We start from the raw sequence: 24,992 nt of genomic DNA, 5'->3' as shown, positions 1-24,992 counted from the left end.
AGCTGGGCTCTCAGGCGCGCACTCGCCCTCCTTGCGCCACGTGCTCGGTGGAGGGCGGTGCGGGGGGGCCGAGCCGAAAAGATGTTCTTGCTGCCTCTTCCGGCTGCCGCGAGACTCGCCGTCCGACATCTGAGCGTGAAGCATTTCTGGGGACCCGGTCCAGCCGCCGCAGACATGACGAAGGTGAGAGGCCGCGGCTCGCTCCGGGGCCGCCGCGAGAGTCCTGCCCGCGGGCCACGGGGACTTTGGGGCAGGTCAAGGCCGCGTTGTTCCGGGCTTCTGAGCCGAGTTACAGACATTGGCTAGAAAGAAACGTTTCGTGTCTTTGCGGAGCTCGGCGTTGGCAGCGGGCTGCGCGGGGCTGCAGACCCCCCAGTATTCTCCAGCCGGCTAGTGCCGAGGATGCGCTCTTTCTTCTCTTGCTTGAAAGTGCTAGGACCCGAACTCTGCGCGCGAGGGAATGATAGCCGTAGCTCCCGTTTCCTGAGCTCCCACTCTGTGCCGTGCCCTTATTTCATTATTTTGGGCGCCAGGATTGTTCCCACCTTAGCTAGGAGGATGCCCAAGTTTGGTGAGGTGAAATGCCCTCTAGGATCCCAGAGTCGGCCAATCACTGGCCCCGGGTTCCACACCAAGACCTCCCTCCCCCGCTGAAATTAAAGGCCAGAAAAACACAGGCTCTCAGGGAGTAAACTGACTAGAAGCGTTTCTGGAGAAAAATGTCTCTCTAGGGAAAAGGGCTTTGCAGGGAGACCCATCTGTTCGTGAGATTAGAAGTGTCCTGCAGAAGAAGCGCCTCCTTCATCTAACTGAGCTCCAAAACATTGTGAAGAGGGTCACTATTCGGTCGTGGGGGATCTGGAAAAGGGGAACGGCTTGGCGGGAGGAGCACATGTGTGGGAGTCACGCTTGAGGACCAGAAGGACTGTGCCTGGCTAGGGGTATTCTAGGTGGGGCTTGAGCTCAGGCCTCTCCCTGAATCACAGATGGCCGAGGGACCAGAAGCTTGTCCCCTAGTCTGTTCAACACTATGGAAATAGATCCTACTCAGGTAACATCCGTTTTCTGTCTGATCAGTTCCCTACTTGGTTCCCTGGAATCCCAGACAGTGGGCAATCTAGGTAAGTTTGAACCTGGGAAGGTTACCAACCCCGAGGAAGCCTATTTTCTTTGATGGAAAGGACAGGACATGATTTGGTCTAAGTACCAGTGTGATTCTGTAGAAAGGACAGAGGACCTGAGAGAAGGCATCCGGATTCTTGACCAGTTCTGTTGCACACGGGCTAGTATGTGAAACCAGGTTTCAGTTTCCTTATCCATCAGATGCGAAGAAGACTACTTGTTCTTTCCACCTCACAGAGGTGCCCTAAGTCAGAACACAGTTTTAAAGTCATAAATTGCTGTGCAAAGGCAAATAGTGATTCCTAGGTTTACTTCCTTATTTCAGTTGTTTGGGGCCTGGAGCTTAAGGAGATGAAAGGATAAGCCACTAAGTGCTGGACAGAATGCTCTGGCCCGACCCTCCCGGTGAAGGTGCATCCTTTTCCTTTCTTCCAGCCTATGAGTTGGCCAGAGTACTTGTTAGTATTGGCAAGTGCAGCCATTGACTTTATTGGGATGACATCCCAGAGTATTGCAGATTTGCATTTGAAACTTGTAGGGGAGGAAAAACTTACTTCTACTCTCCAAGGTTCTAGGGCTGCACCTAAGAATGAAATGGACATAAAAAAGATTAACAGGAGAAAGGCATACAACTTTTATTTCATATTTTTATGTGTACATGGGAATCTTCAAAAGGGAAGTGAAGACCCGAAGAAGCCTATAGACCCGAAAGCTTATATACCTTTTTAAACAGAGACGGGGAAATTGTGGGGATGTGATAAGGCAAAGGAGCCTGGGGGCAGTAAGTTGAGAGACAGGGACTGGGAAATATATGGGGGAAACAAAGGGAGGATAAGGGTTATTTTAGTAGGTTTGTTTGGTGTTGACTCCCAGTCTATGATGATAAGAATATTCTCTTCCTGGTACAGGGAGAGAAGCTTTCTCATCAGAAATTTTATGACCAGCTTTTAGATAGGAAGGGCGGGGTGGTGGGCCGTCAGAGAGCCCTTCCTGCATCTGCTTTTCCTCAGCTGCCTGCACCTCAAAGTAATCAATATGCCAGAGTGGCATATTTTGGGGTGGCATGTTCTGAACCCCTTCCAGATCTGACTTTCTTACAAATGGAATTGTTTTCTTAAAGCACCTTTCTGCTCTTCTTTATTTGAAAGTGAAGGAAGCCCTCTATGTTGTGAAAGCTCTTGGGAGGGACCATCAGGACCAGGACAGGTAGTAATTGTGCTCTTGCATCGGCAGGAGTTTGAAACATTTAGGCAGGATGTGAGTATAGCTGACTGCCCAGCACCTGCTGCTGTTTTGGCCTTGTTCTTCTGTCCTTGAGGGGGACACGGTTTTGTTGAAATGATTAGCTCTTTCTGGAATTTGGGAACCCTTGAGTCCCTCTCAGGGATCTACTCTAATTATATTCACCTTTTCTCTTGTTTTCAGGGCCTTGTTTTAGGAATCTATAGCAAAGAAAAAGAAGATGATGTGCCCCAGTTTACAAGCGCAGGAGAGAATTTTAATAAATTGGTGTCTGGAAAGCTGAGAGAAATCTTGAACATGTAAGTATTCATCTGTGGGTTCCAGTTTTTAAAATGCCCTGAAAGTGAAAGAGAATATCTTTTCTGTGCTTTATTATTAGTGGATGAAAATGCACAGAAGTGCACTGGCTGGGATCTTCTCAGTGGAAGTGAAAGTATGTGTCTGTGGCATGCACATTGGTACTTCAGGTTCAGTATTGGGTGGGTCCACAGTTCCGGGAAGTCAGGCTGCTTCAGCCAAATCACAAACTTATGTGAGAGGCTGACCCAGAAGGATCTGTAAAGTACCCTATTTCCTCAGCCCACCCTCCTGGCTCCAGTTTGTTTCTCCCCACCCCCTTCCCACCTTCCATCTCTCTACCTCTTTAACTCCCCTTCACTTGGGGGGAACAGCCTGGGCTGGTTCAGAATAGCCTGAGGAGGCTGCAAGCCTTGAGTTTCAAGGGCTTCTCAGATCTTAAATGACATGCGAATCGCCTAGGGGTGTAGTTAGAATGCACATTCCAGTCCAGTAAATCTGGGTGGGGCCTGAGATTCTAACCACTCTTGGATTAGCCAGGGTCTGGGGAAGGTAGGAAAACATTGGGGTTTCCAAGTCCTTCTGAGCTGCAGGCCACGCTTAACAGAAACAGAGGTGACAGCATAGGCCACTGCAACTGTATGTTATTTGGATTACAGATAGCCTATTAGCATCTGATAGGTGTAGTCTAATAGTTAGAGTAATTGTCTAATTATTGAATGACAGAATTTGCATCACCTGTCAATTTACCAGTCCTTCATCAGTAGGCAGCTCTCTCAACTGCCTTGATTAATTCATTAACCCCAAAGCTAACCTGTACGAGTTCAGAGAGTACAGAACAGCCTGGCCTTCCTGACTGCGAGGTACCAGGGCATCCAGTCCTCAGGCTGTAATTGTGCGTTGCCACCTGCTTTGTTTTTAAATTGCCCGGTATCCCATCTGTAGATAAATCACAAAAAACCTCCAGGTTGAACACACTGCAGTCAAGTCAGCCACTTAGGTTGGTGTCTTGTGTCTTTTATGAGGTTTAAGATCGAGGTCAGCCTCCATCCAGTGCTCAGCTCTCCCCTACATTACCCATCCACGGCATTGCTTTCTGTAGTTGGCATTAAATCTAATCTGGAAGTTTTTGAGATAGAATTAGAAGTGCTGCATCTGAGAAATCTGGCCTGAGAGAATTCTGTATTTGATAAAAACATAAGTGTAGCAAATTTGCAGAAGCATCAGAGCATACGGTAATAATGCTAAAGGTTTGTTTATGTCACTTCTCAATGGAGCAGAGCAAACTATAATTTTTAAAACAACTGTTTCTTCTTGTTGCAGATCTGGACCACCCCTGAAGGCAGGCAAAACCCGAACCTTTTATGGTCTGCATGAGGTATGAGGTGAAAATAAGGTTTATGTGGCAAACCCTGAGTTAGCACCTATATGCGCCAAGTACTGTGGCTGACCAGTCGGGCAGAAAATTTTGTATCGGATTATGTGTTCGTTTTATCCCAGGATTAAGCCGCAAGTATTAGTTAACGTTGTAAAGAGGCGAGTTGTTGTCAAAAAGTACTGCATCTCTTGTATTCCTCAGTCTGCAGGCTTTCTTGGTTCAGTGGCCCTGTCTTTACATAGCAGAGTTATTTTCAGGATTATCCTCGCCCTCCCTTTGCAACACACAGTTATAAAATTTAACCAAGATAACAGGGCTTACAAAAATAAAGCAAGCAAACTTCGTGGAGGGTTTTGTCCCATGCAGCGCTTTAGGGGGTTGTGTGCAAGCTCCTGTGCTATTTCGTGCTGGAAGTGGATGCTTTAAAGACGTGAAGCAGCTGATTTCGTGTATCTTTTGGAACAGGACTTCTCCAGCGTGGTGGTGGTTGGCCTCGGCAAAAGGACGGCCGGAGTCGACGAACAGGAAAACTGGCACGGAGGCAAGGAGAACATCAGGGCCGCTGCAGCAGGTTCTTTAACTTTTGAACTTTAATGTTGGTAAAGCTTCCTAAGGATCACTCGGTCAGATTATGTCTCCCCTCTTTCCATCACCATCCCCTCACGTTCACACAAATAACTCTCAACAGATATTCAGTTTCCCTTACCTAACATGCTTGGCTTTACTTTAGATACAGAAGGTTAGCTTGTGGAATTTTATTTTTATATTTCTTTAGCTTGTGTCTGGGGGTTTCAGGACCACTTGTTCCCTCTTGCAGTATCGGCCTTAGAGCTCTGTTTTGCCAGAAAGTCCTGGTAGGTGATTTTTTTCCTTTTTTGTAATGCAGCCCTTGTGTTGCCCAAATTTTATTTTATTTTATTATTTTTATTTATTTTTAATTTATTTTTGGCTGTGTTGGGTCTTCGTTGCTGCACACAGGCTTTCTCTAGTTGCAGCGAGCAGGGGCTACTCTTCATTGCAGTGCGCGGCCTCCTCACTGCGGTGGCTTCAGTAGTTGTGGCGCTCGGGCTCAGTAGTTGTGGCTCGCAGGCTCTAGAGCGCAGGCTCAGTAGTTGTGGCGCACGGGCTTAGTTGCTCTGCAGCATGTGGGATCTTCCTGGACCAGGGCTCGAACCCGTGTCCCCTGCATTGGCAGGCAGATTCTTCACCACTGTGCGTACAGGGAAGTCCGTTGCCCAAATTTTAAATCATGTGGAGTCATCATATTTACAAATCAGAAAATGGATGCCAGGGGCAGGATGCTTGTTTATCACTAGTTACCAAAGGTGCATGCCTATCCCAGTTTGTCACGTGGACAGTTCAAAAGTTGAGGTAGGTGCCATTGGGTCTCTTCAGAGCTGAGCGGCAGGACAAGGCCTTCACCGCGGAGACTGTGGTTAAAGATGCTTTGAAAAACATTGCTGAGGTGGTGATAATTAGCTTGATTGATCTTTGACCCCGTGTATATCATATGTGCTTGTTAAATGTACTTTCAAAGTTCATGTTCGGAGATTATTTCATAACTTTTATTTGGGAGATTTTGCTGACCTGATCTTAATAAACGCTGTGTTAATAATGGACTTTGCTCAGTTCCTTGGGTGTAATTTCAGTGTTATCACTTCTATGTCATTTTTAATCTGGCAAGCTCCTGGTGATTGGGACTCTTCATCAGGAAACCCTAGTGTTTCAGAAGTGATACTAGTAATAGCAGCCACTTCTTGGGGGCCCGCTTTGTGAGGTGCTAGACTAGTCATTTTGTCCATCAGTCTGTCCTCCCACCCTCTGTGAGGTGTGTGGTCGTCCTTACTGTACAGAAGGGGAAGTGGAGGCTCAGAAAAGTCAAGTGTCAGGGCCAGGATTTGAACCCCAATCCTGATGTTGTCTCAGGACCCCACCCCAGGCCTCTGCCTTCTGCCCTCAGAGGTGTCCCTCACTGACTCTGGTTTTCTGGTTCCTCTGTCCCTGTGAAGCGGGGTGCAGACAGGTTCAGGACCTGGAGATCCCGTCTGTGGAGGTGGACCCCTGCGGAGACGCCCAGGCGGCTGCGGAAGGAGCGGTGCTTGGGCTTTATGAGTATGATGACCTGAAGCAGAAAAAGAAGGTGGCCGTGTCAGTGAAGCTCCATGGAAGGTAATGGAACAAAACCAGGACCAGGCCCATTCCCTGCGTGCTGATGGCAGGGCCTTTTGGACATGAGCTGCCTGCCTTTCAGCATTGGGCACTGCCGTGCAGCTTGCCTGTGGCTCTCCCATGGCCTTAGCCATTTTAGGAGTTGGGTGACTGCCTCCATTCTGCTCCTGGCTTTCGTCCTGTGCGTGTTTCCCCCCTGACTCTCTATACCCCTCCGTGCTTGCTGGTTCCTAGGAAACCATACCTGGTTGGCTCCCTGAGGAGGGAGGGAACAAGATGACAGATGGGTCCCAGCAGGTTTTGATGCAGATCATTTCCATCTACCCAGCGCCTGCGGGCCCTGTACTAAACGCCAGAGATACGCAGATGCAGGGATCCGGCCCTTGCCCTCGCCCTCCTGGTCTAGTGGGGAGACTCATCTTTGAGCAGATTTATTGAGCACCAGCTACACTCCAGCCCTATTCTGTGTTCAGGAGCAGACAGTGTGAGACCCTCAGGAGACGGTGCTGGGAGGACAGCGGGGGTCCTCCCGGTGGTTGGCAGCTGTGGTGTAGTGGGTAAGAATGAGGGCCCTGCGACCAGTCAGCCTGGCTTTGAATCTGGCTCCCACTTCCTGGCTGGGTGACCTCAGTGAAGTGACTGAAGTCTCTCTGTGCCTCATTTTCCTCATTGGTTGAGTAGAGTTGTGGCTCGGATTTCATGGGGCTTCTATGGTCGCAAGACAAAACCCATCAGGGGTGTGGCACACGGTGAACCCCATAAGTGATGAGTGTTGTTCTGCCTCTCCATGCGCCGTGTTAATTCCTGTCGTGCACAAGAAGAGCCAGGGTCGTGGAGAGCTCACCCACGTCCTTTGTCTTCTGAAGCCGGCCCTGCCCTCCGGTCGGTTGGAGTTCAGGGTCCCGACCCAGGCAGGGGGAAGGCAGGAGGCCTTCAGTTCCCCGGCAGGACTGAGCAAGGGGAGCTTGCTCTGTAGTCACACTCTGGAGGAGTGTAAGACAGGCTTTTCTCTGGAAGCCTCTGCCGTCAGATTTGGGGGGTAGATTGAGGGCTCCAGAGGTCCCTCAGGCCAACAGGTGAGGTGAGGATTCTAGGTTTCCTCTAGCTCAGCTCAGTGGGGGTCGTGTTTTCCAGCACTTTATAAACCATAACAGCTGCCCCCCTGGATCAGGTCACAAAGAATAAATCCGGGTCCCTGTGTCCATCACGTTTCACTTGTCATCTTCGGCAGGAGCCCTCCTAGCTGGGCTGTGGTCAGTGTTCTGGAGAGGCTGTCTGACGATGACCTTGTGCTTGCTTTTGCCAGTGGGGATCAGGAGGCCTGGCAAAGGGGAGTCCTCTTTGCTTCTGGGCAGAACCTGGCACGCCACTTGATGGAGACGCCTGCCAATGAGATGACGCCAACCAGATTTGCGGAAATTATCGAGAAGAATCTCAGAAGTGCTAGTAGTAAAACAGACGTCCACATCAGGTAATTCAGGATTATGTCATAGACTCCTATGCTAGAGCCCGACGGAGCCTCAGAGATCCTAAAATCCAGCTCTCTCACTATTCGGAGACTTAACTTGAGACTAGAGAGGTGAGGTCACCCACCAGCAGCCACATACAAGTGGGGGTAAGGGCTCAGTTTGAGGTTTCTCCCATCATATCTTGCCTTGCCTTTGAGAGTGTTGTGACTGCACACTGCACATGTGTGTGTGTTTTGTAGCAGCTTTATTGAAATATAATTCATGTAATGTACAATTCACTCATGTAAAGTATGCAATTCAGAAATTTCTAGTATATTCACAGAGTTGTACTACCACCACCACAGCTAATTTTAGAACATTTTCATTACCCCGTAAAAGGAACCTTGTACCCATTAACAGTCACTCCTCATTTTCCTCTCCCCCTGGCCATCAGTTCATGGACATATGGGTTGTTTATACCTTTTGGACTCTGAATAATGCTGTTGTGAGCATTTGTGTATAAGGTTTTATGTGGACGTATGTTTTCCGATCTCTTGGGCATGTGCCTAGGAGTTGAATTACTGGATTGAATGATAACTCTTCCCCTTTTTGAGGAGTGTGCACATTGTATTTTGTTTTGGTGAATCCTTTCTGTCTTTTCTCTTTTTGACATAAGTGAAGAACAGAGCACGCCCTCCTTGGCATGGAATGAGAATCTCTACCTGGTAGATTCCGTTAGCTAGATCAAATACTAGAGCTGGTGTTCCCAGGCCGTCCTGAGGTCCATGGTCAGCAGCCAGGCTGTTAGATGTAAAAGGCTGCCCCTCTAGGCTCCCCGTCACCCTTTAAGCAAACCAAGTCTGAGTATTTGGGGATTTATGATTAAAGTAAATCCACAGATATTTGCTTTACCTAAAGAATCCTTTACTATCAAAGTTGCTTCTCAAGGGCACTTCCATTTAAAAGGATTCTTCACTATTTAATTGTGAGTAGAGTTCGCATTTTTCAGGTAAACCCCTGTGTTCTAGATAGAGTGAAGAAAATGTATAATCTATAGAAAATGTAGTGTTGGAGCTTGATAAAATTTCTGGAATGGTTGCTATATATTCTGTAGCAATGTTAAGTCTCTACAAAGTTGTCTTGGTAAAGACTATTCCCTGTTTTGTTTAAGGAGACACCAGAGCTATGTTGTGTCAGCAGATTGTGGCTGTGTGGCCTCACATTATCAGTAAGGGCACCTCCTGTGTGCCTGGGAACTTAGCATACAAAGGTGGGTGGCGATGGTTCTTGTGCTTAGACAGCTGAGGACCTTGCAGGAAGGAATAGGCAGGGAAATGGCTGTGCAGGGGACGCTACAGGAGCAGAGAGCCAGGGAGGATTGTGGAAGAGTCGAAACGGCTTGCCAGCAAAAGGCGGTGCCTAAGCAGAGTCAGGGAGGTGGCTTAGACGTGAACAGACAGGAGAGCGGGGCAGGAGCACCTATGCAGTGGCCTTGGGAAGCTGCATGGCTTGTGGTGGAGCAAAGGGAAGTCGGCCAGAGATGAGACAGGTCAGGCGGGCGGAACGTAACCCTTAAACTGAGGCAGCTGCGTCACACGTGCTCTAGCGTAGGTGGGTGTAAATCAAAGAAATACAGACTGTACTTCCAGAAGGGCAGGACTTTAATAAAACATCAAGTACTGGGTTTGTGAATAAAAATGCCCACATTATACGGCCTCGCTTCTTTTGAAGTGTTTTTTTTTTTTAATTGTCATACCTTCCATTTTTATAGTCTTTTCCCTCTGAAGTTGGGTGGCCCTCTCTCTACAATGACATCCTAGATTAATAGTTTCAACAAGTGGCTAGGCAGGTGCGGGAGGAGCGTTCCTTGAATAAGGTCGTTTCTGGTCTGTCTGTAGGAGGGTAGGATTTCTCCCCTGGCCTAGTTACTGTGGCCAGAAAGCAGTACAAAGCCCTTCTGGGCCTCCAGCCTAGGAGGAATAGCGATGTGGGATCTGTCTTCTGGTTGGCACTAAGGACTATTCCCATTAAATTACCCCCGTTGATCCCGTGTTTATTAAGTAATAACTAGTTTTCCCACTTCAGTCAGACATCTCAAACTGTGAGAAATAGTGTGACAACATTAAAAAGATTGAATTCCAGCAATTCTGTAAAAGCAAAGAAATAGGTAGTTTAGTCTAATCAATGGAGTGTAGTTTTGTCGGTTCTTTGTTTGTTGATTGGTTGTTTGGTTGTTGCTTTGTCTTTTTCAGAAGTGCCAAAAATAAATCAGTGGACTCCTCAGCTATCTTTAACTACCCTTTATGGTCTCAGAGCCTTGCTAATTTCATCTTTAAATTAAAACTTTAGAAATATGTGAGTGGGTTGGGAAAAAAAATCAAGTAATAATTGTTTATTGACTATGCACTATTATCTGACATTGTATTGCCTACCATACATGAATTCTCTCAGTAATTCTATAGCTAATTTTTTGATGGAGGTGTCATTGATCTCATTTTATAGATGAGGAAACAGACTCAGAATCAAGTGACTCACCCAAGAATATACAGAAAGCAGATAGGAGGTGATAATTGAAGCATTAACGTGTCTATATTAAGAGCTTGTATGTTATACTTTTTTACACACGGATGAGTTATTCTAAGTTATTGAAATGGAGATAGCAACATGTATTTACTTTTTCCCTTTTCTGCCCTATAGACCCAAGCCTTGGATTGAGGAACAGGAAATGGGATCATTCCTCAGTGTGGCCAAAGGGTCCGAAGAGCCTCCAGTCTTCCTGGAAATTCACTACAAAGGCAGCCCCAATGCAAGTGAACCTCCCTTGGTGTTTGTTGGGAAGGGGATTACCTTTGACAGGTACTTCTTTACTGCATCCATGGTTTGTATTTTGGTGAATGCTTTGTATGCCGTTGTATTATTTGGTGTGTAATTTGGTTCAGAAGCATGGTGTTTGGTCAGATCTTATGTGTAACTTTAAATATATTAGGCTGCCACTTATACAACGCCTACTGTGTGTCAGAGGCTCTACTAGGCATTTTACATATATTAGCCCTGATCTTACGCCTAGGAGCTAGGCGTTGCAGACATTCTTCAGGTAAGGAAACCATGACTCAGGTTAAATAATTTGTTCAAAGCCCCATAACTAATAGAATCGGAAGTCAAACTCAGCTGTGTGTTTAAAATGTCTTAAAATATTTCCATCATACACTTTGATTCTCCTGTATGGATATTAAGGATTTCCAAGTAGATAATGGTGAGGCAGCTTTCCAAGTAGATCATGCTGTCTTCCCTTTGCTTACTTGAGATTACTTTTTTTGCTGACCAGTCTAGCTTTCATTAATCTCCTTAAACCATAAGTGTTTCTTAGAATTGGAAGCTCTCTCTGGTTATTTCAACCAGGGAGAAGCTGAGTTGGAAAAGATGATCTGAGTCAGTATTTCCCATGGAAAGCATTTGCTACTGAATACTAGTTTCTGGGTTGCTAATTAAATGTGAGACTTGAAAAGGATTACTTGATCAAAAAACTAGGTTAGATAAAACAAATTGTTTTTTATTTTGTTTGAACTACAGGACTTCTTGGGGGTACAAAATACAGCATTTTCTAAATTTCTCTTTTTTTTAATTGAAATATAAATATAGTTGACATCTTAATTTCCTTTTGAAGGGAACGTTTATCTTAGGAAATCATGGTCCATAGAAACCGCTTTGGAAAATGCTGCTAGAGATTCCATAAAATCTTGATGTCCCCTAGTATGTTTTTACACCCATTCAGGAACTCCATCTGAAACGTGAATGAATCCCACCCTTACAGGAGTGTTTCTAGGCACTGTGATGCCTCTGTCCTGGGCAGATCTGGCCTCCAGGCTGGTCTTCCTTGTACTAGCAGATTGTAATGCCTCCTGTGTTTTCCATCCACTGGTTCACGTGCTCTCCTTTAAAGCATTGGTCTCCAAACGATCTTCGTTATGTAGCTCATCAGTAAAAGATTCGAGCTCATACCACTCAAAATACGCATATTTATTTATGTCACATTCATATACTGTTGTATTAAAGTGTGTATTATAAAACACTATAGCAGGGAATTCCCTGGCGGTCCAGTGGTTAGGACTCAGCACTTTCACTGCTGGGGCCTGGGTTCGACGCCCGGTTGGGGAACCAAGATTCCATAAGCCGCGTGATGCAACCAAAAAAATAAAAAAATAAAATAAAAATAAATAGAACACTACAGCAGATAAAAATTAGAGAATGAAAGTTGTTTTTAAACGTCTTGCTGATTGTGATGGTTTTATACTATCATGGGCTAATGTCTTAATTGAAACATTTATGCTAAGGGTGAAGTTTATTGTTCATTTAAACCTGTACTTGACTTTTTTGCTATGGGAATATTAAGCAAGGAGGCCTGACCTAGTCTTCTCGGTTTAGAGGAGGCTTTTTAGAAGGAGTGACAGTTTTCGCTTAAGATGTGAAGGATAAGGGAGTTAGTTCTGCGGGGGGTAGGGCAGGGAAAGAGCCGGGTGAAGGCTGTGGGTAGGAAGGAAGAGGGGAAATTCCTGGTACTGAAAGAATGCCAGAGTGGCCATGACAGAACGTGACTGGGGGAAGGGACGAGGCACAGCCGGAGAGATAGGCAGAAGCTGGGTTGTTCTGGGCCTGGTTAGATGTTGGACTTTGAACAGTTGGAAGTAACTGAAGGGTGTCTAGCAGAGGGAAAGAATGACGTGAGAGTTACACATACAGTGAAGTCCACCCATTACATGTTCAGTTCAGTGAGCTTACCAACCGTGTGCGTCCATGCAGCAAAACACCTCTGCCATGAAAACAGAACATTTCCCTGACACCCTGAAAGCTCCCTTGGGGAATTTTGGGGGATGCTCTTTTGCAGTCATCCTCTCCCCTACCCCACCTCAGACAGCCAGTCATCTTTCTGTTATTGTAGATTAGTTTTTCCTCTTCCAGAAATTCACTTACGTGGAATTTCTTATGCCTGGCCTCTTTCCCAGCATATTATCTTTGAGATTTAACCATGTTGTGGTCATATCAGTAATCTGTTCCTTTATATCACTGAGTCATATTCCGTTGTATGGACATACCAAAATTCGTTTATCCAGTCATTGCTGAGGGAAATTTGGGTTGTTCCAGTTTTGAGTTATTAGTAATAAAGCCGGTATCATCTAGAAGCCTTTGTGTGCATATATGTTTATCTTTCTCTTAGTTAAATACCTAGGAAAGGAGAGTTGAGTTGTGTAATAACTGCATGTTTAACTTCATAAGAAACTACCAAAGTTTTCCAAGGTTCTTATACCATTTTGCATTCCCACCACCAGTGTACAAGGTTCTAGTTGTTCTCCATCCTCCCCAGCATTTTATGGTGTCCGTCTTTCTAGTTCTAGCCACTCAGGGAGTGTGTAGTGGTATTTCTTTGAGGTTTACTTTGCATTTCTCTGACTAATGATGTTTAGCATTTTTTATGTGCTTATTAGCCATTGGTACATCTTCTTTCGTGACGTGTCTGTTCAGATCTTTTGCCCTTTATTATAGGAGCGTTTGTCTTACTGAGTTATAAGTTTTTTAAAAATATATTCTAGATACAAGTCCTTTTTTTCAGACAAATGTGTTGAAAAAAATTTTTTTTCCACTGTGAGGCTTGCCTTTTCATTTTTTGAAGTGGTGCCTTTCGAAGAGCAGTTTTTAATTTTAATGAGGTATAATTATCAGTTTTTAATTTTATAGTTCGTACTTTTTTTGCCCTGTTTAAGAAATTATTGCCTATGCCAAGTCTGTGTTTTCTTTGATAAGTCTATGGTTTTAGCTTTTAAGGCTATGATCCATTTTGAATTTTTGTATATGCTTATAAAAAGCATTGAGGTTCTTTTGTTTGTCTTGTTTTGTTTTTTTCATCTATTTGTAAAAGTTTGGTAGCTGTGTGGGTAATGAAGTGAAGGGGTAAAACTGCTATAGGGACACCTGAATATATATAGGAGCCAGGCAAACATCTGAATGACTGATGGTGGTAGCCTCAACTTGGATGGACACAGGAGAAAAGAAATGGATGGATTGGAGGGGAATCTAAAAGGTGAGCAGAGATAACTGCTGACCTTTGACTGGTGGTTATTTAGAACGATAGTCCTATACACAGAGTGGAACCCCCTGAGCAGAAGTGGCCTAGAAGTAGATAGAAGGACAACCTCACGCACCAGCTTGCTCTCCTTGCCCCCATGGGGTTATGTCTGGACTTCTTGGACCAGGAGTGTACTTCTTTTCTTATTCTGAGCCAGTGGATAATCTTTAATTCTAGGTGTGAATGACAACCATCTAAATATCAAGTGCAGTGCTTCCCTGGTGGCGCAGTGGTTAAGAATCCACCTGCCAATGCAGGGGATATGGGTGCAATCCCTGGTCCGGGAAGATCCCACATGCCGCGGAGCAACTGAGCCCGTGCGTCACAGCTACTGAGCCTGCGCTCTAGAGCCCGCGAGCCACAGCTACTGAGCCCACGTGCCACAACTACTGAAACCCACACTCCTAGAGCCCGTGCTCCGCAACTAGAGAAGCCACCGCAATGAGAAGCCCGCGCACCACAACGAAGAGTAGCCCCCGCTCAACGCAACTAGAGAAAGCCTGTGCACAGCAACAAAGACCCAGTGCAGCCAAAAATAAATAAATAAATAAATGAAAAAAAAATAGATTTAAATATCAAGTGCTTTGGAGGTGAATGAGAATTAGGATCTGATTTCTAAGGTGAGCAGATGTCAGAGCAAGGAGTTGACTCTCTCACCAAGGCAAGTCAGTAGCAGAATCCAGTTAGAACTCAGAGTAGAAACCCCTGGCTCATTGCCCAGCCTGCAGAGCCAGTGGCTCTGGATTCTTATAAACCAGAAGCAGAAAAGTCACTAGTTAGTTCAAGAAGTCTGGGGCAGTGGCTTGGGTTTCTTGGTAATTGAAACCTTTCTCAGCTCTTGTGTTTGGGCACTTTCTTGAGGCTTCGGGCTAGCATCTTCCTCGTGCCTGGGTTGTATTTTGCCGTCTGCAGGATCTAGCACACCTTGGGGGTGTCAGAACGAGTTCTCTCCTGTCTTCCTAGGAGTTGAAAGGGGTCCTCCTGGTCTTCTGTGAGCTTGTCAGCTTTCCCCAACAGCTTGTGACCTTCAGTTTCAATAAGTTGATCAATTCATAAAATTGCTGAAAAGACAAATCTACATGGGTGTCAGGAGTTCACATGGGGTTTGAGCAGTGTTGACTGCATGATGTAATAATGTTTCCAGTGGCACTGCTTAAATTTCATTCATACAGAAATAAAATGAGCTAACATACCCGCCTGTATTTCTGGAATTATTTTGTATCTTTTATAAAAACCACAATATTATCTTTTTAAATGCTGAAATCATTGATTCCCGATTTGGAAATTTCTTGGTGTTTGTATGTGGTAGTTTACCCTCAGCTTACACGTTCTTTTTAGGGAAACGGTTCTGGCCCCCTTCTTTGCTATTAACATGGTACATTGTCCTTTTCCCCCCAGTGGTGGCATCTCCATCAAGGCGGCTGCAAACATGGACCTCATGAGGGCTGACATGGGAGGAGCCGCCACTATCTGTTCAGCCATCGTGTCTGCTGCCAAGCTCGACCTGCCCATCAACATCATAGGTGCGCGGGAGAGGGAGGGTGTCTTGGAGAGCTTCTGGAATCCTGTCAAATGGTAGAACGGAGACAACAAGCATGGTTTTCTCTAATCTGGAAAGATCAAGAAATGGTTTTTAAATAGGTTTTCATCAAGTGGAAGATGTTTGTTTAGCTGAGATAGGTGTTATCTTGTCTGAACTGGTAGAGTTAAATGTTTTCTGCGTTGTGGGCTGTAACTAGAATTGATTTGTTTTACTTCTGCAAAAAAGTGGTTAGCAGTCAGGGACACATAATGTCAAGTTTGCGGTTTACTCCAATGGAAAATGCTCAGTCAGTAGTCAGGGTGGCGATTACCTCATAGGGTTGTGGCTGATTAAGTGCCCCGACATGCAGAAAATGCCTGGGACAGAAAAAGCGCTCAGTACACAGGCGATTTTTGTAGTGCAGGATGCCAGACACAATGCTGGGGGTTTGCCATGTGTCAGACGGGGAGCTGGGAGCGGGGACTGAGGTCAAATGACTTGCCCAGTGTCACCTCCCCTGCGTGGGAAAGTAGGACTGCAGTCCAGGTCTGTCTGACATGCCCCCTCCTTCTCCTCCTCCATTTTTGCTGAACTATTTGAAAGTGAGTCTCAGACATCACGACACGTCACCCCTGAATACTTCTGCTTGTGTCTCCTAAGAACAAGGACATTCTGTGTAATGACAATACCATTATCACTTCCAGGGATTGATATAGTAACCAAATTCAAACTGCCCAGTTGTCAAAAAAATGTTTGTTTTATATGTGTGTCTATACACACACGCATTTATTTATTTCTATTTGTTTTTGAAATCTTGGAGCCACTCAAGGATCACCCCTTGGTGTGGTCACCATGGCTCTTTAGTGTTCTTTAATCTAGAACCTATTCCTGCCCCCCTTTGTTTTCTTTCATGACACTGGCAGTTTTTAAAGGTTCAAGGTCATCTTGCGATGTTCTACAGTTCGGATTTATTTGGTTATTTCTTCACAACAGAATCAGGTTAGACTTCTTTGGAGAGAATGACGTGTATTTCCTGTTGCTGGTGTACGTAATGTCACCTGGGTCACTGGTGATGCTAAACTCCATCACTTGGTCGAAGTGGTGTCTGTGACTGGCATCTGTTGAGGGCCCGCTGATGACCTAGGTTCCATGGGTGGTGTATTTGGACCTAGCACACTCCATGTTCCTTCATATATTCTTTTTTTGACAGGTTTGGCCCCTCTTTGTGAAAATATGCCCAGCGGGAAGGCCAACAAGCCTGGGGATGTTGTTAGAGCCAAGAACGGGAAGACCATACAGGTTTGTAGGTGGAAGACACAGCCTCCGAGTTCTGCTCTTTCTGAAGGACTCCCAGCATAGCCACATAAACACACCTTGAATGGGTGCAGAGCACTGGCTCTATGTAGGGAAGGGCAGTGCCTTTATTATGAGTAGCTTTTCATGCCGTCAAAAGTATTTCTTCATGGGAACTTTAAGATTATTTTTCCTATCTTACTATTCCTCCTACTTCCTGAATGCTGTACACACAAATTACCATGAATTTGCAGCCAACCCTGCAGAACAGGGCAAAGCAGTAAAAGTGCAGGCTGTTTTCTGGATACACCTTTGACGTGATAACTTTTTCCATTTAGCAACTCATTCGAGTGGAAAACGCATTCTGCATCATTGCTGCATCTGGGGATGTGGCAGCAGGTCGTCCGCTGGGCACGTGTATGCATGTACACACACCCTGCCCATAACGACTGAGCCTCTATTTAAAAAAAAAAGGATATAATATATATGAAGTTGCTAAAGTTGCAAGAGTTCTCCGGTCTGGAGATCCAGGCTGCTGCTTCGGTGTATCTTTCTTAAACTCTTTAGCCTTTTTGTTTTCAGAAATCTTGATATTTTTTCCCTTCCTGTTATAAACTTAATGGTAAAGTGAACCAGACACTTCTCTTTTATTTCAGCCTCCAAAGTCATCAGCATTTGGTTATCAGCTCTGGTACGGGGATTATTAAATTACATTTGCTCTTCAGAGTAAATATACCATTCCTGTTCTAATGGTAGTATGTTTTTGATACTCGATGACAAACATCACACCAGTGTTTTCTTTTAAATTGAACATAGCTGTGAGTGTCTATATTTTATATTCATTATTTGTATCATCTTACCGTTTTTTTTTTCTTTTGACCTTCCTCTTTGCAGGTGGATAACACTGATGCTGAGGGGAGACTCATCCTGGCCGATGCGCTCTGCTACGCGCACACTTTTAACCCAAAGGTCATCATCAATGCCGCCACCCTGACAGGTCAGACAACGTGCTTTTCCTGCTTTTGTTTGAAGAAAGTCTCATTTGTTGGCATCGAGTGCACACATTGTACTCAGGGCACTATTTTGCTGAAATCTGGCTCCCTCCATCTGCATTCAAAGATCTTTCACCAAAGGAATTGTTCTGCAGTTGTAAACTGCTTCGAATATTAGCCTTGTTGTTTTGAAACATCCCAGGCTGTATACCTTTAAATAAAGAAACAACAAGTGGGTCAGGTCAGCCCATCCACAGCGACAACGTCTATAAATGATACTAAGCGATGTTTTCTGTTACAATTGCTGTTTGATACAGGTCTGAAAAGATTAGTGATAAATCCCAAAATCAGTAGTTATTTTTGTTAATCATAATGCATCTAATGCCCCCGTGAGTGTTTTCTGAACTTTTGTACTTGAGGTTGTACAGAAATAAAAACACTGGGGATGGAGGTGGCAAGATCCTCATATAGCGGAGGCGGGGCCGTGTACTGTGTTGCGTGAAGCTTGTTGGCTTTAAGGCCAGCCCAGGGGTGGCTCCCAGCTGTGCTACTTACTAGTCCGCCAGCCTGGGGCTGATTCCCTGACACCCCCAAGCGTCAGTACCTGGGGACAAGTCTGTTTGTCTCGCAGAGTTGAGAAGACTGGAGGGAGTTTCTGGAAAGCCTCTTTAATGCAGCGCCCACACACGGCAGGCAGCACCACCAGCTCTGTGGAGTAGGAGTAAATGCCTAAAGGGACGACAGTGGGCATTGCCTTATTGCAGAAACCCAGTGTTCATAATCTTCTATCCAACAGTTCTCTTTTTAGGGATTCATTCTGTCTCCACCTTTTTTAAGATTAAAATTCAGATCATTTTTTATCCTTTGGTTTTAATTCTTCCCCTGGTCACGTGAGCCTTTACTTTAAGAGAAATCAGTTCATGTTTCTTTTTTATGTGTTTCTAACAATAGTCCACAGATTTATATGCTAAGAATCCTTTTTTCAAGCTGGCATTATAGTATTTTTATGGTCTTTTGTCTCCCTTTTCAGTTCAGCAAACATTTTAAGCTGAACAACAGAGGTTCTGGGGCTGGTGTTTGAGGGGCAGTGCTGAGGTGGGTGATAGTACACCCTTTCTGTAAATGAGGAATCACAGCCCTCCACCCCCTATTTTTTTCCCAAGCCTGAGGGTGTGAGAAGGTGGGAAAGATGGTTCCAAGTAACTAAGGGCAACCTGATGGGTGAGCCTTCAAATCACCCCAGCCGTTGTCCTTGCTGAAGGCTGTTGATGGCTCATTTTAGTTCCCCAAATAACTTACTGAGCCCCTTCTTGAGTTCCAGGAGCTGGGATTCAAAGGGGGAGGTTGAGAAACAGTTTCCAACCCCAAGTTCATAGCAGGAGGAGGAACATAGTCTTTAGAAGGAGAAAATAATTTGTCCTGCCTCTTTTTTTTTTTTTTTTTTTAATTATTTATTTTTGGCTGTGTTGGGTCTTCGTTGCTGCACACAGGCTTTCTCTAGTTGCGGCGAGCGGGGGCTACTCTTCATTGCAGCGCACAGGCTTCTCATTGTGGTGGCTTCTCTTGTTGCGGAGCACGGGCTCTAGGCGCGCGGGCTTCAGAAGTCGTGGCATGTGGGCTCAGTAGTTGTGGCTCACGGGCTCTAGGGCGCAGGCTCAGTAGCTGTGGCGCACGGGCTTAGTTGCTCCACGGCATGTGGGATCTTCCCGGACCAGGGCTCAAACCCGTGTCCTCTGCATTGGCAGGCGGATTCTTAACCACTGCGACACCAGGGAAGTCCCCTGTCCTGCCTCTTAATAGCATGTGACTTTGACAGTGTCTCAGTTGTCTCGTCTGTAAAAGGGGTATAATAGCACGTCATTGGCAGGAGGGGTGCCTGTGAAGATTAAATAAGGTGATACAGGTTGTTGTGCCTGGTAGACACCGGACTGATGCTACTGACCTTTAAAGGGCAGGCCTGTAGCAGACTGCAGGAGCAGCGGCTGCTCAGGGGGGGCCATTCAGCCATGGTACCTCTCACTTTCTTAATGCCTGTGATTTAGGATGGAACGAGAGTGGTGACATCAGCACCTTCCTTGGAGCTCTGATGTTCCTTCCATACTCTGAGAAATTCTGGTAACACTGATGGGTTAGCACCTCAATATACAGCTTCAAAAGTGTCTTGTAAAAGAAAATGGAAGGTATGCCCCCGATAATGGTAATTCTGAAATTGGTGGTGGTACTGGTTCTGTAATTATGTAGAAAATAGATGATTTTCTGAAGTATGTAATGAAATCATCTCTAGAGCCATGATCCCTGTTGGATCACATTAAATATTCATGTCTCCCATTTTCTCTTCCTTTAAGAGAGGATATCACATCACATTCTTGTTTGCAGTCAGTGCTCATCTTCTCTTTGAGAAATTCAAACACTGATGCAAGACTCTTACAGGGCTGATAGGAGTGTTTTGAGGACAAGTGAATAAGTATGGAAAAAGCCACTAACTTGAAAAGTAAAGCATTAATGAGTGTGTATCCCCGCAGTCATATAGACAGACCATAGGCAGTGAGTAACCAGCAACCATCGTAGTATCTGGGATATAGGGGATGCCACGAATGATTGTTGACACAGTCGGCCTGTGTTTAATTCCTGCAGATGGCTGGGGATACAGAGGTGGGTCAGGACAGAGGTGAGGCCTGCGTCCCATGGGGCGTGGCGGTCAGCAGATCCTCACACTGACCAGCAGAGCGGAGCCGGGTTAAAAGGAGTCCGTGAGAGCCTGTGCATCTGGGGATTTGACAGGTCTGAGATGTCAGGCATCTTGTCTGAGAAGTGCTGCTTGAGCTGGGATCTGAAGGAGGAGGCATTAGCGGGGGGAGGAGGGGAGAGCGAAGGCCCCTCTCGAAGTGGGTGTGTGTGGGCAGCGGTGAATGGGACCGAGAGGAGCAGAGCGTGGCTGGGTGAGGACTTTGGGGACCCGTGTGCTGATAGGCACCAGTCCCCCACTGGCCTTGGCATGTTGCGGGATTTAGTCTGGAGCCAAGTGCAGCAGGAAGCTAAGAGCGGAGACTGTGAGATCACATTTGCCCTGTGAAAGGGTCCCTGGCCGGCAGCGTGCTGAGTGCAAGGGAGAAGGGCCAAGGAGACGCCGCAGTCCAGGTGGGCTGGTGAACGGCGTTCGGTGGTTGACTCCGGCGGATGTGTAAGTGTGTGTGTTAAGGATGAGTGTCTGCGTTTAGCTTCAGAATAATGTGTCAGGTCTGAGAGTATAGGTGAAACAAGTTTGCCTGTGACTTGATAATTGTTTGTGGTGGTTAATGGATGCTTACTTGTATGTCCATTACATTATTCTCTTTGCTTTGTGTATATTTGAAGTTTTTGACAATAAGGTTTTTTTGTTTGTTTTTTTAAAGTATTACCATAGTCCAGTGGGGTAGATGATGGTGGTAGCGGTCATGGTGAAGGGAAGTGAATCGGTTTGAGATGTAATTGGGAGGTAGAGTAACAAAACCCCACGGGACAAGGACCCAAACAGAATTGCCCAAATGTCATGTGGAATCACAGGTTTTTACATATGGGTCACCGTTATGTTTACACTACACTGTAGTCTGTTATGTGTGCAGTAGCATTATGTCTAAAAACACAATGTACATACCTTAATTTAAAAATACTTTATTGCTGAAAAATGCTAATTAACCATCATTTAAGCTTTCTGTGAGTCACAGTAGAAACATCAAAGAACACTGATCACAGATCACCATAACAAATAATGAAAAAGTATCAAACATTGCAAGAATTACCAAAATGTGACACAGAGACACGAAGTGACCAAATGCTGTTGGAAAAATGGCTCTGATAGGCTTACTTGACACAGGGTTGCCACAAACCTTCAATCTGTGAAAAATGCAATATCTGCAAAATTCAGTAAAGCAAAGTGTAATAAAACGAGGTATGCCCGTACCTCTACCCAGTGGACTTTTAAAGTCATTAAGAATACTTTTAACGAATTTGTTTATAAAAGAATAAACGTTTAAAGCATAAGAGGAAGAACACGTATTGGACATGTACAGTATGGTCTTAATTGTGTTTTTTTTTTACGTTTAGAAGAAATCTGGAAAGAAATATTAAAAATATGTAGTGGTTATCCCTGGGATGAGATTATTGGTGATATTTGATGTTTGCTTTTTTTTTTCATTTTCCTTAATAACTGAAGGTGAATTCTAGCTATATATACAGCAAGGATTTCCCAACATCATCTATTTTCTAAAATGAGGGAGACATTAAAATAGGGTTAAAGGTTAAAGTTGTGGTCTGCACAGCGGCAGAGAAACCTGTCTCGCCGGAAGAGAGCGAACGCTGACCTGAAGGGCTGTGTCTTGCAGGTGCCATGGACATAGCTTTGGGGTCTGGTGCCACCGGGGTCTTTACCAATTCTTCCTGGCTGTGGAACAAACTATTTGAGGTAAGAGTAACACATACAGACCTAGAATATGGAGATGATTTAATTACTCTAGCCTTAGAATGCTATATTTCTTAATTAAAGTGATTTTTATGTTGTAGATTTGCCTTTGAAATGAAAATTCAATAAACTCGATTCAGTGTGGTTTTCTATAAATGTTCCCAAATGTTCCAAAATTATGGGTATGATACCGTATTCGTCCTGTCCTCCAGTAGCTTCAGAATGAAGTGAAAATAACTTGAAAATATCCCTGATGTAGAAAAGGTTACAAGGACGGCTTTGTAGAAGAAGGAATGGCCTTTTAAGGAATACGCGTCATGAGTCAAGTCGGGGAGCATGTAGATAGGGCTCACCCGCGTCCCTTGTCCCTTCGCGGGGGGTGAGAAGGACGACTTCTGCAGCTGTGCTCTGTGCCTCCTCCCAGCCCTTTCACAGCAGCCTCCTCCAAACAGCAGTTTACCGTCACCACCACCCGCCCCCCGCTCTCACCGCCATCAGCTCTCCCCAGCGACACTGCTCTGTTAGCCTCCTTTAGCTTGTCCAGAGGCAGTGTGTACCTCTGGCGTCTTGGTGACACCCTGCTCTTGGCTTCCGCGATAATCTTTTCTTCTGGTTTCCTTCCTCGCTGACTTCTGTTTCAGCCTCCTTGGCCAGCTTTTTCCTTTGTCTGCCCCTTTGGTTGCCTTCAGTCCCGGGCCACATGTTCTTACTCTGCATGGTCCTCACCGGAAGGCCCGTCTGTTCCCCTGGCTGCAGCCGGCACCTCTCTGCTGAGCTCCCGTCTCTCCTGAAGCCCAGACCCTGCGCATCCCGCTTAGCTATGAAACAGCTCCATCTGGCACCTCATTCTTTCAACGAGTAATTAATGGGAGCTTACTATGTGCCAGCAGAAACAAATACAAAATGTCCCTGAATACATTCTTGATGTGGTTTAAGGTCCTAAACTGCCCTTCCACCCTAAACTGCTTCCCTTTCACCTCTTGTCATCTCACCATTTGTGAAGAAGCCCCCTTCTACCATCCCCAGCCTCGGGGAGAAGCTCAGCCCCCTTGTCTCCTTTCAGGTAGGCTGTGGGGCCTCTCTTCTGTGCCAGGCACCCAGTGTCCAGTGTCCCTCGCTATCGTCCACAATGTCGTTGTTGGTTTTGATTTTTTTTAAACTTAATTTTCTTTAAAAAATTAAAGTTATATGTATGTAAACATTGAAATAACAGTCAGCAGTCTATACAGCCTACAGCCTCTTTTCCTGGAGGCAGTTACTTTCAACCCTTGGTGGGTTCATCTGATAACTACTCAAGTCTCAAAACAACAGCTTACATTGCTGCTCCCTGACTTTTCACTTTTGGCTCTTACCTTTGACCACAGTGTATTAAGACAACCTTTATCCATTTCTCCTACTAGCCTGTGGGCCCTTTGATGGCTCAGTTATAAAGTATCTTTATATCCCCAACACCTCTTGGTGCTCAGCAGTTCAGTAGATGATGGATGGATGGATGAATGAATGTGTAAATGATTACATGAATTAATGAGGTCACCTTATCTTAGGAGATCTGGCCTAATCAAACCAGCAAAGCCTGTCTGTGCTACAGGTTACCAGCTTATTCATTTAAACTGAGACCCATAATATTAGTTTGATGATTTTAGCAAATGCCCTACAAATTTGTGGGACTGTTTTACAACATTCCTGGCTCCTTTTATAATTCTTAAGTAAACCTTTTAACTAACTGAAATAATTCTGGAATCTGTTGTATTGCATCATGTTTTAGAGTAACAGGTCAGAACCTGCTTCATCTACTCTGCCAACTAGCATACCTATTTGTTCTCTAGGCCAGCATTGAAACGGGAGACCGTGTCTGGAGGATGCCTCTCTTTGAACATTACACAAGACAGGTTGTAGATTGCCAACTTGCTGATGTTAATAACATTGGAAAATATAGGTATGTAAAGTAAGCTATAAAAGTACATTTTTACAGTCATCATTGGTTGCCAGAATGACCATTTTCAGTTTAATCCCCTTTCACAAAAGGTTTACCTGTCCAATTTTCTTTTGATGTAGTGCTTGTAAGCACTCATTTCTGTCTTTTATTTTCAAGGTATTTCCCAACTGGTTCTCAAAATTTTGCATGTTTTCAAATCTAAAGGTCATTTTAAGCAAATGGTAAGGGAATGAGATGCACAAAATTATCATTACCGTAGGGAAAAGAATTTATCCTTTATGCTTAAAGCTATGTCTGAAAATCTTGAAAGTGATTTCTGGGTTAACATCTTAAGAGGTCTCATTAGCTTGACTTTTCTCTCTGGTCATAGAAGCCACTTAGCAAGAATGGGGGATCTTAATAGAACGGTCAGTGCACATTTACATGGGGTTAAATGTTGATTGTTGTCTTCCTCTTCAGATCTGCAGGAGCATGTACGGCTGCAGCGTTTCTGAAAGAATTCGTGACTCATCCTAAGTGGGCGCATTTAGACATAGCAGGTGTGATGACCAACAAAGATGAGGTTCCTTATCTGCGCAAAGGCATGGCTGGGAGGCCCACAAGGACCCTGATTGAGTTCCTGCTTCGGTTCAGTCAAGACAGTGCTTAGTTCAGATGCTCTAAAATGCCTTCATTCTGTCTTAAACAGGCAGTAGAGCTTCAGAATACTTTTGAATGAATAGCTTAAAATCTTTTAAGGGAAACAAAGGATGGTATTTAAAAACATAGAACAAAATGAAATTTGTATGCCTTGATTTGTTTTTCATTTTATGCAGAGATTTATAAAGGTAAAGCTAATATCTTGCTTGGCAAAGATTTTTAAGATACTCTCTCTTAAATGAATAATGATGATTTTTTAAAAGCTACCTAATCACTTTTCAGAGTATATGTTTGTAATTGAGGAGCAAAATTGTATTTCAGATTTGTGATGCTGGGAATATGAACAAACTAAAAGTTGCTATGCAGTTGTCAGAAACAATAAATCCAACTTCTTGTGC

The 24,992-nt window shown here is 44.8% G+C and overlaps 1 protein-coding gene across 1 annotated transcript; it reads left to right on the top strand.

Moving 5' to 3' along the window:
- LAP3 (leucine aminopeptidase 3) lies at positions 1-24,992 on the top strand. The gene is made up of 13 exons (XM_007187607.3): positions 1-183; positions 2,548-2,663; positions 3,985-4,039; positions 4,505-4,610; positions 6,049-6,208; positions 7,515-7,679; positions 10,354-10,512; positions 15,173-15,297; positions 16,507-16,595; positions 17,484-17,586; positions 21,943-22,022; positions 23,846-23,955; positions 24,415-24,992. The coding sequence occupies exons 1-13, from the start codon at positions 82-84 to the stop codon at positions 24,602-24,604; spliced, it is 1,560 nt and encodes a 519-aa protein (XP_007187669.2). The 5' UTR covers positions 1-81; the 3' UTR covers positions 24,605-24,992.

The sequence above is a fragment of the Balaenoptera acutorostrata genome, chromosome 5 (genome assembly GCF_949987535.1).
Source record: "Balaenoptera acutorostrata chromosome 5, mBalAcu1.1, whole genome shotgun sequence".
NCBI lineage: Eukaryota > Metazoa > Chordata > Mammalia > Artiodactyla > Balaenopteridae > Balaenoptera > Balaenoptera acutorostrata.
This window is presented reverse-complemented; position numbering and strand designations above follow the sequence as displayed.